Source organism: Arachis hypogaea, chromosome 19, assembly GCF_003086295.3.
Source record: "Arachis hypogaea cultivar Tifrunner chromosome 19, arahy.Tifrunner.gnm2.J5K5, whole genome shotgun sequence".
Taxonomy (NCBI): Eukaryota; Viridiplantae; Streptophyta; class Magnoliopsida; order Fabales; family Fabaceae; genus Arachis; species Arachis hypogaea.
The window spans coordinates 153,785,765-153,799,445 of NC_092054.1; the positions used below are offsets into that span (position 1 = coordinate 153,785,765).

A 13,681-nucleotide genomic window follows, 5' to 3' on the forward strand; every position below is an offset into this window, starting at 1 on the left:
GATATTAATACTAAATCTGTGCACATTAATATTATTCTTTATGTTTTCCCTAACCACTACGAAATTGTTTATTAGAGAAAGCAACTCAAAAGGGGGCCTGATTAATAATTATGCCAAGGATTTGATGCGCTTTTTCTCGATTTGCATACTACTAATTCTAAGCTAGAAATGATGGAACATTCTATGCTAGCCCATTATAATATTGGATCATGATCATTGTCCTATTCCTATATTAACAACTTAACATTATTATTAATCCGATCTTATGATACATGGAACTCTTTCCAAACACGTGTATGCTCCGAGATTTATGGGTGAGGTGAGGTCCTCCTTTTTATTAGTGGTTAGGTTTTTAACTAAATAAACAGCCTTTAATCACAAACCAAAAGAAAACTGAAAAAAAAAAAAGATATTTAGTTTTGTGCATGTTTATCGGTTTATGTTCAAACTTGGCGGCTGGAAGAGGAACGATTTAGCATGGAATTAAAAAACAAAATAAAAATCAACTTGGGTTAGTCGATTGGTCAGCTCACTTGTCCACTTAAGCAAATGTCGGAGGTTCTCGAATCCTGTCCGCTGCATGCAACAACTCATTGGCCAACAATTAAAAGACTAAAAATAATAAATTCTACTTATCTTTAAATTTTTTTTATACTAAAATATAAACACATTATCAAAAAATTTTATCAAATTATCTAATAATTTTTAATTATCATAATCTAATAAAAACATCTTCATGCGAATAATCACCATAAATAATATTTACAAGTGAAAAGTTGTGACTTGAAAACATTGGACACATCAAATTCGGTTAAATGTTTTATTGGACATGGTTTTATCCATTGAGTAGCTTATTGTAAGTTAATGGGCCAGTTTTCAGTCCTTTTGAGCCATTTAGTGTTTCAATGAAATCAATATCCATCAAAGATTGATTAAAAAGATCAACTTGACTTGGTCAAGTGATCATCGTCCACTTAAAGATGTTCAAATCTCATCTTGTATATGCAATAATTCATTGACCAGCGACAAATCCTCAAATAAAACTTAGATTCGCGACAGATTAGTCTTTGACCTACCGGACTAGAAAATACCGTGGACAACCAAAAAAGAAAACAAGATTGATTAAAAAAAAAAGCAAGAGACTACGAAATTCACAAAGGTATTGGAAAGGAAGCTTTATTTCAACGAAGATGATCTCCTTCACAAGGAATTGAGCATCATAGATCATAATATTCCTCCACTAACTACACTACCTGGCACTTGACAGCGACCTTAAAATGGTTGAGGGTGAAAGATTCAAAGTGAAGAAATGATGTTTTCTTATATCTAAAAACAGATAGATACAGCGAGATCAATTGGTTTTTGGTTAAAATTTTGCAAGGAAGTGAAACTCAGCAACCAGCAGCATGTTTAATTTGGCCGACACTATTTAACCATAAATCTGAGTCAGTCAGGATTCACTTGGGAGAACGTTGAAGAAATGATAAACCTCATCTTCGTCGATCACGCCTACCTCCGTTGAGCAAACTGAGCAGCAGACCTGTTTGAATGTTTCGTTGTTGGCAGAAGTTGCTTCCCGCCCATCCGATCTTCCGGCCCCTCCTCTGTTTCTTTTTCTTGATCTTGGAGTATCTTCCATCAAAATATTATCATCATTAATCTTGCAGTTTACAGCAAATACGGCTCTGTACCGTGTCACATATTTTTCATGCCTGCAAGAGATAAAATTTTATTGAGACTAAAATGCGTATCAAAATTAATTTCAGTAGCTGAGCTCTGAATATCTTCCAATGCTACCACTTGGAGAAGTTGCACGAGGCGAAGCAATAGCTGCTAAAAGGAAAACAGGTTCTAAATTGAAGTCACCAATGGAAGGGATACACTGATGGCTTTTGGTTTTTTGAGTTTTAATGATTCTCTCTTAAATTTATCAAGAAAAAGTTTTGAAAGCCAGCAATGTCTCCAGCAATTCCATTATTTTCCAGTTTCCATCAGCAATTAGAATAATATCCTTCCACTTCCCCATCTAGTAGGAAGAATAAGTCTCCCTAATTCGAAAGGTTGTCTTGCATTTCATAGTTCTGATGTATCACTTACACGCACGGCAATTTAATTAATATAAAGAAACACATACGGCAACCAAAACAATAATCAATAATTTTGTGATTGCAGAGAAGATATCACAAAATATGAAAGCTTAAAAACATTCATATTCAACCATATACCTTTGACATTGTAGGCATAGAGTGGTGAAGCAAGCAGGGCAGCTAAGCACAGCATCAGAGCCACACTGTTGTCTTTTCTTTTGAACCCATTTTTCATCCTTATCATCAAGATCTGGATCATAGAACTCTGGTTTGGTTGTGTAGTCTATCTCATCATCATCAGAAACTGGACTTAATCAAATAAACACAAATTAGATTGTTGGCTTAAATAAAGGTCACTTATTGGTAGTAAGAAAAAAAAAAAGAAAAAGTACAAGTAATTTTAAAGAAAAAATAGAATTTAATAGCATTGCAGTCTCAATTTGCAACTGGTCCCATAGATGCTACATTCAAAAGACTGATCCTGGAAGAGATGACAGAAACTTTAAAGCATAAAACAGTCACCATTAAAAACCATTACTAGCCAACTTGCAGTTGCACATCTGATACAAAGTTATCCATTTATAGTAAAAGTAAAATGTAGATTACCACAAGAAGAAAGAATATTACATTGGACTCAAGAAACTGTAATAAATAACTACTACTTGAATATGCTCTTTTGTAAGCTTTGCCTCCACAATAAAATCCAGCTTGCACTTTCAGTCAAGCTCATCAACTCCAACTTATGATACTTTATACTACTTTACACATAATATAATCTTTCTTTCTTTTTCGGTTTATAAATATCCACATAAAATTGTAAAATTTTCCAAAGTACTCCATAATCACAACTTTGTGACTATAATTATCTGCAAAACTTTAAGACAAGGTGGCAACAATGGTACCAAACACTCGAGTTAGTGAGTTTTATGGTTCAAGTTTCCCTAAGCTCTATAATTTTGTGTGATTATGTTGGTTGAAATTTGAAAATGAGATTTGGCCATAGAAAAAGCAAGTATAAACTAGAGGTCATTATCAACCACTGATTTTCAAGGTTGCAGCTGGTCCTAAATTGAGGTACAAACTTTTTTTTTTCTTCAATCAATGAAATTGTGTTACACCCTATATTCAAATTGTGTTGCAGCTGCTCCATAATAACCCGTTTTACCTACTTCTCTGATCTCAATTAAATGAAATAAATTATTCAGCAACACAAAAACTGCACCTTGAAACTGTAAATTCTTCTTTCACACAGTAATAACAATAGTAATAGAGAATAAAAGAACTGAAAAAATAAATGGTGAAGTTTCATTACCAGTTTGTTGTGAATTGGTGGGTGATTCCTTCCCATCGCCTTCTTCCATCTCTCTCTCTCTCTCTCTCTCTCTGAGGAACAGGTGAGAGAAAATGAACGAAGCTTGTAGCGAAAATGTGTTTTTTTTTTTTTTGAGTCGGTGATGTATTGAAGCCCAATAAGCTAACATTTGGGCCTTTTGCGTAACTAATTTGTCAACATATCCCAATAAAGAAAATCTAGACCCTAACCAGAAAAAGGAAGAAAATCTAGACTGTTAACAGAAAAAAAAAAAATCTAGACCAACTTGAATTGGTTAAGGGATCAGCTTACTCTTAAAAAAAAAAAGTGATAAGCTCACTCGTTAGTTTAAGTAAGTGTCGGAAATTCGAGTCACACCTTATGTATGTAGCAACCCATTTGCTAGCAGCATATCTTTAAATGCAATTCAGATTCGCGACGGATTAGTTTTTAACTTGTTGGGTTGAAAAATACGGAGAACAATCCAAAAACAAAACTAGACCGTGGAAAAAAAAATATTGAATTGGTCTATTGACTATTGTACTAGTTTCTATTTCTATATGACCTACAAGTTATAAAAAAAAAAGAAGTCTCACTAGATACTAGGGTGGCAAAACGGGTTGAATTCGTCGGGCCGACCCGCTAAGCCGTTAAAAAGGGCGGGTCGGGCTAGAATTTGGAATCCGCCAAATTATAAAAATTTGCCAAACCCGCACCGTCAAATTGGCGGGACGGGGCGGGCCGGTCCACTGGGTCGAAGATTTTTATTTTTCTTTTTTTTATTAAATAAAAGAGTGATTATTATTATAGAATTAATAATTATAGAATTTTCAAACACTTTTTTTTTGTTTTTGTTTTTGTTTTTATTTTTCTTTTAGTTATTAACTTTATTTATTTTATTTTACAATTTCGTATATTTGTTCGAATTATGTGACTTGTTTTTTAAAATAAAGATAGTTCTATTGACAAATATTATTTTAAACAATTTTATTGAAGTTAAAAATTAAAACAAGATAGTAAAAAAATTATATTATAATTTGACTATTTTTTATTTGTATTTGATTTTTTAATTATTATTTTTTAGTTAATTTTAATGAATTTTATTTTTCAAAAAAAAAAAAAAGTCAAGCAGGCTAGCTCGCCGACCCGCCAATCCGCCGTAAAGCGAGACGGACTAGCATTTTGAACCCATTTTAGTTGGCGAGACGGGTTGGGCGGACCGGCCCGCTTTGCCACCCCTACTAGATACTTTCATTAATACGCATAATATTATGAAAATTACATAAGAATGTTATAATTTTTTGAATATATTATTATAGTATAAACACCAGAAATCACATTCTCTTTTTTTGATTGTCATTAATTTCTTTTGAAGTTTGTGGAGTGATATTTCTACTTCAAATGTTCTCATCCATCCATGTGGCATGAGAACAAATTGCCAGTAACCACATTGAACATGTGCTTGCATAGAATGATAGAATAGAAGACAAATTGTACTTGACCTTCCCTTGCTTAGTGAGAATCTTAACTTAGAAGTTAAGGAATTGTTCAGTTTGACATGCAAATATATGAGAGTGCAAATGCTATCCAAAATGGCATGACCATGGTATAAGATGCAGATTCCTTGTAACAGATGGAGAAAAGGTTGTTAACAAACTTGATTCCTAGAATGAGTATGCCAATGTAGATGGTTTCTATTGCATTGCTCACTGATTTCTCTGCTGAATCACACAGAAACAAAACAAAACACATATAACAATTAATTGTACTCTCTTTAAGTTGGATTAATAAATGAAATAATTGTGGTAAATCAAAGTTATTATTAATAATTAAGAACTGAACTGACCAATAATACTTCCAAAGAGATTGCAATCACTGTGTGTATCAAACTTTGTGGAAGTCCCACAAATGCATGAACTGAAAATTGAACCTGCAAATAGCCCCAAAAGGGCATAAATATAAACAACCTTGTCCATGTTTTTTCTTTCTTGAATTGAACATACACTACTACTTAGGCAAAGGATGTGAGATACTCCTTTATATAAAGTTCTTGAAGGTCTCAAACAGTGTTCAGCAAGCCACATGAATTGTTGGTTGCATTGACTTCTTATCCGAGGTCAACCTAAGAACAGGTCCGATAGTTCAATTATTAAGCAAGTGGATTTCTAATATTATATATATTAATATATAGTTGTTGCTGTGCTTTTTATTTTTGTTAAGAAAATATTAGATGATGATTGAATATGTTATTTACTCTATATAGCTGATCTTGGGAGACAAGGCATTGGCAATTAAATAACGCCTGGTATACATTCTTGGTGAGCACTCAGTCAACAGAATTTGTGCTTGGGTTTTAACTTTTAAGGGCTAAAAATGATTATTATTATTATTGTTATTATTATTATTATTATTATTATTATTTGCCAAGCAGAAACAGTATGTAATGTATAACTATGGGTAAACTACAAAAAATACTCTCAAATTATCAAATTATTGACAGAAATAACAAGAAATACAATTTTTTTATAAGTGCAAATGCCTTTTATATTTAGCAAAATTCTTGAGATATTTATTTTTTAAAAATATTTTTAGTCATTTACAAAAAAAATCACAAAAAATGTCTACTTAACATAAAATTACCAAATTCTAAAAATATATATTTTTATTTTTCTAATTTTATTTGAAAAAAATATATCTAATTTTGATCTCTAAAATCTTTTTTAAAATATATATTTAACTGTTGAATAATTTTTATCACGTTATAAAATATTTTGAGGATGTATTTTTGTTAACAAATTTAAAAATAAAATTCAGCGATTTAATAATTTATAGACATTTTTTTTATAGTTTATTCTATAGTTATTTACTCAACTATGAATAACAATAATGATGTTATTTGGTACTTTTCCATTCAGGTTCCAAACGATAGGTCGATAACAACTACTAACCTTGTTTGTTCAACGGAAATTGCATCCCTCCCGAAAGCTTAGCAAGAGGCCTATTGTGTTGCAAAAATGTTATTTGTATACTAAAATTAGTTATTAATATATTTGTGTATAAATATATACGATTTAATTTATTTTTAATATATATTTATATTTTAACATATATAATTTATACTAATAACTAATTTCGATGACTGATTTTAATATGCATGTAGTCAATTGTGTTAAAAGTTAAAACAATATGTTAACAAACAAAAATATACTAATAACCAAAGCTGATAAAAATTAAAAATGAAAAAGAGGAAGGACACTAGGTCCAAAAACAAGTGTTTATACATGGTTTACATTGCAATCATTTTGTTATTGTTTGGCTTCTAACTATGTGATTATTTATTTTAAATAAGTATCAAACTCAAAATAAAAATATCTTGATACAAAATTCATACAAATAAGACCAAAACATAGAATGTGCAACCACTTCAACAACTCATACACATGTACTTAATGAGGCCACTATATAAAACACGATGAAGATCTTCATCCAGTCATATTTCTATTGTCCATTCCAATATAAATTTTATTCAAATTGTGAATTCTAAAAGATCAATTTACTTTATGGCACTCAAACACAATTACATTATTAAATTTTCAAAAATTCAATGTTATTATGAAAACATTGATAATATCTTATTCTTTAAAGTGGTAAAACCTGGATGTTTTACTGAAATGCGCTTGAAAAATTCTTTAATTCCCAGAATGCGCATATGTGGAAATGTTTCTCAAAATGTGCAGGGCCATTTCTAGAATGACGGGCACGAAATGGATTTCCACATCATTTCTGGCATGGTGGCAACGAAATGGAGAACCCATTTTAAGCGTGGCAAAAGCGAAATGGACAAACCAAATCAGGCACAGCAGACACGGGCACAGCAATGGTAATGCATCTCATCAATATCAATCTGAATAAACAAAAATACAAAATAATACATTTTGTCGGTAAAAAAGGAAGTAAGGAACACAAAAACAAAGATATTTTAAGCAAAGACGGGATTGCTGATAAACCTGTCTCTGGAAACCATCCAGAGCTGGTTATACTGCTCTGTACGTTCCCCCAATCCAGCCTGCAATGACTAGTTTGTTGTTGATTGGAAAACATCCATCTCACGAACACGGTTTATCCAGGCTGGGGCTTCTCTCAATTGTTCATTTTATACATTAGGGTCTCTTGAGCTACTCTGTGCTGGAAATCACAGAGAAATGTAAAGCAGCAGCTTTTCTAATAAACTTTTATCATAGAAACAAAGCACACAATGTAAGCAGCCTACCTGTTCCTGCAACTCAATAAGCTGCCTGTCTTTTTCTTGAATATGTTCTTGAAGATCATGTATTTGTTTCATATGCTGAGCTCTTTCAACTTCTGAATGATCACGCTCCCTTCTGCAAAGATTTTAATGGTGTGCAGTTCTCTTTCCTTCTCTTCCATTTTCCTTTCCAATTCATGAATTGTACGTTTCCTTTCACAAAGTTGCTCCTGCAGCCAGTTAAACATGTTTTAGAGCAGAATATCAACTAGTGCATCATGAGAAGAAAAACATGTAGCTAATAAAAAAAATAAATGTTGATCAAAATCAAAAGAATGATACTTTAAAATTATGAGGGAAAATGGAATCTATGTTAAACTATTGGCAATATAAAACATGATTACAATTTGCATTGTAAAAAAGTCCTTGAATAATACATAAAAATTGAAAACGCAAAGTATTCCACTGCTTTGCCTATTTCGTGTGTGCCTGCATTGAGTTGGTCCATTTTGTGTGCTTCATACACAAATTCTACCATTTCGTGTGTGTCATAGGCGAGGTCTCCCATTTCGTGCCTGCTGCAAAAGATGTGGCCCGTGTCAGATCCAATGCACCATTTCGTGCTCACCATTCTTGACTTGCTGTCTAGAACCATTTCGTGACTGACCCAAGCAAAATGGCCGTGTGTATTTGAGGAGAAAGATCAAATCTTGCGTATATTGGGAATTAAAGAATTTTCTATGCGCATTTCAGTAAAAAAGCCAGTAAAACCTCCTGTCTTTTCCATTCCTTCAAATTACCCAAAATTTTTAGAAAGCAATATTGAAAGCTTTACCATTTTATCATTTTCATTCGTAAAGATAATTGTTTTACATAAAAAGAATACATGATTAAGAATTCTATCTTTATTTGTCATGGAGAACAAATCACCTCAATCGGACTTGTATTTTGACTATATAAAACCTTAGTATTTGATCTTAGATATATAAACTCTTCACTCATTTTCATTTTTGGAAGGCACAACTCCTTTTCATAGCTTTGTTGTCTTTGAAAATTGGGTCCTCCAGAGAGTTGATCCACCAACAGATGTAATGTTATACCTAGTGATTTTTGTTAGAGTTTATTATTATTTTCTTTTATGCTCCACCAACAAATCACATCTTTTAAGCATGCTACAGTGAAGCTATTTTTTTTGGAACATCAAAGATATGATGATGAAAGTATTTTAAAAAAATTAGAGGAACAGGAGGTGAAATAAACCATATGCCTCTTAGGATGCTGCATCCGGGTTCAAACCTTGGTGAATGCACCAAGTGTTGAATATGAACTCTTAAAGTGTTATATGAGTGAGTGTGTAGTGTGGGTGTGTTGTGATCTATAAAGCACAGACATTTCGTTGAGTTGTCGTGTTCGAGTGTCGGATACATTTTGAACACGACACTCACCGACACTCGTCCGACACGCGTGTCTGCTGTGTCTAACCGTGTCTTAATAAAAAATAAAAAATTTTTCTCCGAACATGTCTTGGCACACCTAAATACCATCACGTGTCAACGTGTCCAGTCTTATTCTTTACATATATTCTTAAAATAAATTTAGATATAGTATATATTATTATTTATTAAAACAAAAAATACTTTAAATACTTGTTATAATTAAAATAAGACATTAAAAATAATTAAAAATTTTAATTTATATTTTAATATTAATAAAATATCAAAATATCATTACAATTTATTTAAAAAATACTTTATATTTTATATGTATGTGTGTCCCCGTGTCATATAAGATTTTAAAATCCGCGTGTCGAGGTGTCCAGTGTCGTGTCGTGTCCCGTGTCCGTGTCAGTGTACGTGCATCATAGGTTGTGATACCTAAGATTGGGGGTTGTCCAATCTACTTGACCCAAAAAAAAAAACTAGTCCAAATTTTTACTAGAATAACATCTGAGAACACAACACAATGTATGCCACATTCAGCTGCTCCAATCTCTTCACTAACAATCCATGAAAATAATCCCCTTACTCAGAGGCATGCAGGCGAAACTCGCAAAACAAAACGGTCACCCGAGTTATCCCGCAAATCGAAGATGAAATGATTATGGTTTATGAAAATGGCATTCATGATTGTTTTAATTAATACACATTATATTATCACTAGAGGTATTTTTAAGTATTTAAAATTTATAGATAGTTGGAATGAAAAAACAAAATCAAAAGCCAATGAAGTATAGCTTAAATGGCATAGTTTCCCCATACTCAATTAAGAGGTCGCGGGTTCGAGTCTCCTATCTTTGGTAAAAAAAAAATCAAAAAACAAAAGTTTATTTGAAAAAAAATATAATAACAAGAGGTATTATGTATTTAAAATTATATCTCAACATAGAATATAATAATAGAAGATGCAATTTTAATGAAAAATAGAATTAGTTAAGATTATTTAAAAATTAATAAAATAGAATATAATAATAGAAATAAGTGCTAATTACTAGGAGTAAAATTGTCAAAGATTATGATTTTTTGTGAAAAAGACGATTTTATAATGTTTTATAACGTTGACGATGATATTAATAAGAAAAAAAGGTCGGGATGATTTTGATTTTGATCTAAGACCTTAGGGACGGAAAAAAGTACTTAACCCTAGTAAGAAACCATAAGAGTAGATGGCAAAACTCCTCGAGATGCGGAATCCCTGCGGAGACTGCCCCGAATAGAGATTCGACTGTAGAAAATTTTTTCCGTGGGGATGGGGACCTGAGCAGGGATCTCCGCGATTCCCGCTAATCCGCAAAATTCATAAATTTACTTGATTGTCCTTCATAGTTTATTTCTCATATATGTTTTTTAGTCATTTCACATAAGAGAGAGACCTAAAATTCCTAATCCTCATTTGCATAACACTTCTTCAATTCATAGATCCCTAGTGTCGTCCATACTCCATCTAACCTCTCTGCAGCCACCTCTCGCCACTCTCCCGTCTCACCATATTGTCATCCCTTATTGTTCCATCACCCTCACCGCGTCGTTCTCTATATTCGTGGCGTTCCTTTCTACAACTCTGTCGTCATGTCCATTCTCCTCTCTGTGGTCGCGTCCCCACCTCATCCACTGCTCTGTACTCTGGTTCGCCATGGCGTCCCCCACTACGTCATTTTGAAAGAAGTCACCATCTTATCGTTTAGACTTTTTGTATAAAATTTTGCTATTTTGTATAGGATAAATACTTTCAGCTCTATTCCTATGGAAATTAATAATTAGTCAGAATTGTCAGAGAGATGGGAAATGGAGTCCCCGCAGAGAATGAGATCCTGTGGAGAATGAGGATAGGGAATAATATTCCTTCCCGGCGGAAAATGGGGACAGGAACAGGGAGCAAATCTAGGAGTGGGGATGGGGAGCAGGGAGACAGCTCCCGCCCCCCGCCTTGCCACGTTAACATCCCTATATAAGAGTAAATTACTAATTTTGCTCTCAAATAATCAATATGCTAACAAAAATGACTTCTATTTTTGTTAAATTACAAAAATATCTCTTCAATATTAAAAAATATTATAAAAATATCCAACCGTACAAAAAATCTACTTTGTTAATAGAACTGGTTGAAATGTCAAACGGAACATAAGAAGAAAAGAGAGGTGGCGAGAGAGAAGAATTAAAGAAGGAAAAGTGGCTGAGTAAGAGAATGACCAAAGACAAAGAGAAAGACAGTGAGAGCCGTAGAAGAAGAGGCAACATCGTACTTGAAGAGAGAAACAATGATAGTTTGGGGAGGGATGGAGATGTTCTTGCCGCTACTCCAAGAAGGTTTGGGGGAGGGAGGGAGTGATTGGGATGCTATTTATTATTGTTGTAGTTACTTTGGAGAGTGTGGGAGAACAAAAGAGAAGGAGAACGGGTATAACGAAATACGTTTGACACCTCAAATAGTTCCATTAACAGAGCAAACTCTTTTATTATGCCAAACATTTTTGTAGCATTTTTAATATTTGAGATGTACTTTTGTAGTTAACAAAAGTAGAGGTCATATTTGTCAGCATATTAATAATTCGGTGGCGAAATTAGTAATTTACTCTAACAATAACAACTAACACCAACATTCGATTTAATAATTAGAAAAAAATTAAAATACCCTCCACAGATGACCGTTACTCTAAAATTTTGATCTAAATGGTGATACCAACTTATTTGGCGAGTCGGCTAATCACTAATACATTCCTACACTATGTGAAGAAGGATTGAGCCATGACATGGTATTGATAAGTATCTTATATGTTGGGCAAAGAAAGAATGTAAATAAAGGGCGGTATTGATATTGGATAACACAGAGAGAGCAAATAAAGGGTGTAGTCAACACTGCAAAATGATCTGTACACATGAAAAAAGATTAATCACTTAAATAACAGTGCCTAGTATCTCTATAGATGAAGAGGGTGAACGGCGGGTTTGGAGAGACAAGAACTTCCATAAATAGAGCAATGCGAGGGGATAATTTCCAATTTTCCAACACGAAATGATACCTGCAGATATATCAAATGATAAACTATTCTTGTAAGTACTTATATTTGATATCAACACGTAGTTTCATCATTATTGAATGCACAAATATATCCAAAAATCCAACAAGCAATCCACATATTTACATTTAATTAGTAAACCAAGAGAACATGGGCATGGACAAACATATATCTAAGAGTTTGGAAGAAAGTATGGCAAAAGATAAATTGAGCAGCATCAAGTGGGAGAACCTCAACAGAAATTATGTTTAAGATTTCACAAGTCAAAATAACAAGATAGATAATGGAAGTATACACATGGAATATTAATAGTTTAACAAATCCCTAGTTAAAATCACAAGATGCAGTTTAGATAATTTACAACAACAAGAAAATAACTTACCAAACTACAAAAAATGGCATCAGTTATCAATAGCAGTATCATACTATACAGAAAAAAGATTCAATCCTGAAATCATAACAAACTCACATCTCCTTCGGTTCAATCCAAATCTTCTTGCCTACTTTCCCATCCTCTGTCGCCACTTTCCTGCGGAGACCCACCCGAACCAAACGGGTATCGCAAAGATATCCTAAAAGTCCTGGGAACAGGTCTACCCCCAGAAGCGTCACCGCTGCCGCTGCCGCCACCGCCACTGCCACTGCCAGACCTCGAACCATCACCACCACCGTCCCCCTGGCGATTCCGATTCTCATAATCAGGGTCGTCGGTTGGCAATTCATACCGGCAAACAGGGCAAGAATTGTGTAGTTGAAGCCACGGAAGCAAGCAATCATCGTGATAGACGTGTTTACAAGGCATCTGCCTCACCTGCGACCCCTTCTCGAACTCGTCCTGGCAAACCGCGCACTGGTTATGCTCGGAGTTCAGCAACTCGTCGTCCACCGTCACCGTCGGAAGATTCTCCACGGCTGTCTTCGACGCCGGCGGGGTACCATAACGGTTGGGATCATTCTCGGCTAGCTGCTGAATCAACTGCTCGAGGCCGGGACCGAGGAAGTAATCGCCGATGTTCGCCGGAAGGCGAAACCCTGGGTCCGAAGGGTGGTTGATCTCGAATTGTACATTTGCTCCGTCGGCGCGAAGGCCTTGGAGGTGGTTCTGGAGAAACATAAATGGGTCGAACATATCGGATCGAATAAATTCATGCCGCGGCGTGGATCCGGAGGAACTGGAGAAGATGCGAGGGTTCTGGAGGTCGATGGTGGTGGAGGCGGCGGCGGCGGCGGAGGAGAGCAGGAAAGGGAGGAAGGACAAAGGATGGAAGGGGAGTTGAGCATCGGAGGAAGGATCGGGGCCGAAACTGAAGGAGATGTTTTCGTTAGGGTTAGGGTTGGGATCGGTGAATTCTTCAACGAAGCCTTGGAGGCAAAACGGACAGAAAGGCTCGGATTCGTCGGAGACGGTGATTCTCCGGGTGCAAACGTGACAGAAGTACGGCTTAGCTCCGCCGACGACGGCCTCGCCGGACGACATGGTTTCTGACTAACAACACCAATATTCAAAGAACCTCGTTTCGAAC

At 34.6% G+C, this 13,681-nt stretch overlaps 2 protein-coding genes and 2 long non-coding RNA genes across 6 annotated transcripts; all 4 read right to left on the reverse strand.

Annotated features, from left to right (window-relative positions):
• Nucleotides 1-1,160: 1,160 nt before the first annotated feature.
• Nucleotides 1,161-4,196, reverse strand: LOC112777548 (uncharacterized). Its single transcript, XM_025821950.3, has 3 exons — nucleotides 3,400-4,196; nucleotides 2,226-2,391; nucleotides 1,161-1,712 (listed from the first exon to the last, which is right to left on the reverse strand). Exons 1-3 carry the CDS (start codon nucleotides 3,566-3,568, stop codon nucleotides 1,451-1,453), a joined length of 597 nt encoding a protein of 198 aa, XP_025677735.2. The 5' UTR covers nucleotides 3,569-4,196; the 3' UTR covers nucleotides 1,161-1,450.
• A 533-nt stretch (nucleotides 4,197-4,729) lies between these two features.
• On the reverse strand, nucleotides 4,730-5,478 carry LOC112777416 (uncharacterized). 2 transcript variants are annotated; one of them, XR_011878134.1, is made up of 2 exons: nucleotides 5,246-5,478; nucleotides 4,730-5,117 (listed from the first exon to the last, which is right to left on the reverse strand). It is a non-coding gene; the product is annotated as an uncharacterized lncRNA (long non-coding RNA). The 2 variants fall into 2 exon arrangements; XR_011878135.1 differs by having other exon boundaries at nucleotides 4,730-5,120.
• A 1,272-nt stretch (nucleotides 5,479-6,750) lies between these two features.
• LOC112776732 (uncharacterized) lies at nucleotides 6,751-7,875 on the reverse strand. The gene is made up of 3 exons (XR_003190164.3): nucleotides 7,670-7,875; nucleotides 7,407-7,584; nucleotides 6,751-7,303 (listed from the first exon to the last, which is right to left on the reverse strand). It is a non-coding gene; the product is annotated as an uncharacterized lncRNA (long non-coding RNA).
• A 4,059-nt stretch (nucleotides 7,876-11,934) lies between these two features.
• Nucleotides 11,935-13,635, reverse strand: LOC112779711 (E3 ubiquitin-protein ligase RING1). 2 transcript variants are annotated; one of them, XR_003190828.3, is made up of 2 exons: nucleotides 12,541-13,635; nucleotides 11,935-12,161 (listed from the first exon to the last, which is right to left on the reverse strand). XR_003190828.3 is itself a non-coding variant. In XM_025824048.3 (2 exons), exon 1 carries the CDS (start codon nucleotides 13,633-13,635, stop codon nucleotides 12,640-12,642), a length of 996 nt encoding a protein of 331 aa, XP_025679833.1. In that variant the 3' UTR covers nucleotides 11,935-12,161; nucleotides 12,628-12,639. The 2 variants fall into 2 exon arrangements, 1 of the variants encoding a protein (XP_025679833.1); XM_025824048.3 differs by having other exon boundaries at nucleotides 12,628-13,635.
• Nucleotides 13,636-13,681: the final 46 nt, after the last annotated feature.

Excerpts from the sequence above, each read along its gene's own strand:
- LOC112777548 (XM_025821950.3), bottom strand. The coding sequence starts at position 3,568 with ATGTTAGCTTATTGGGCTTCAATACATCACCGACTCAAAAAAAAAAAA. Across the intron at positions 2,392-3,399 it reads CACCAATTCACAACAAACTG|TTTCTGATGATGATGAGATA; the intron begins GTAATGAAACTT and ends GATTAAGTCCAG. Across the intron at positions 1,713-2,225 it reads CTATGCCTACAATGTCAAAG|GCATGAAAAATATGTGACAC; the intron begins GTATATGGTTGA and ends TATCTCTTGCAG.
- LOC112779711 (XM_025824048.3), bottom strand. The coding sequence starts at position 13,635 with ATGTCGTCCGGCGAGGCCGTCGTCGGCGGAGCTAAGCCGTACTTCTGT.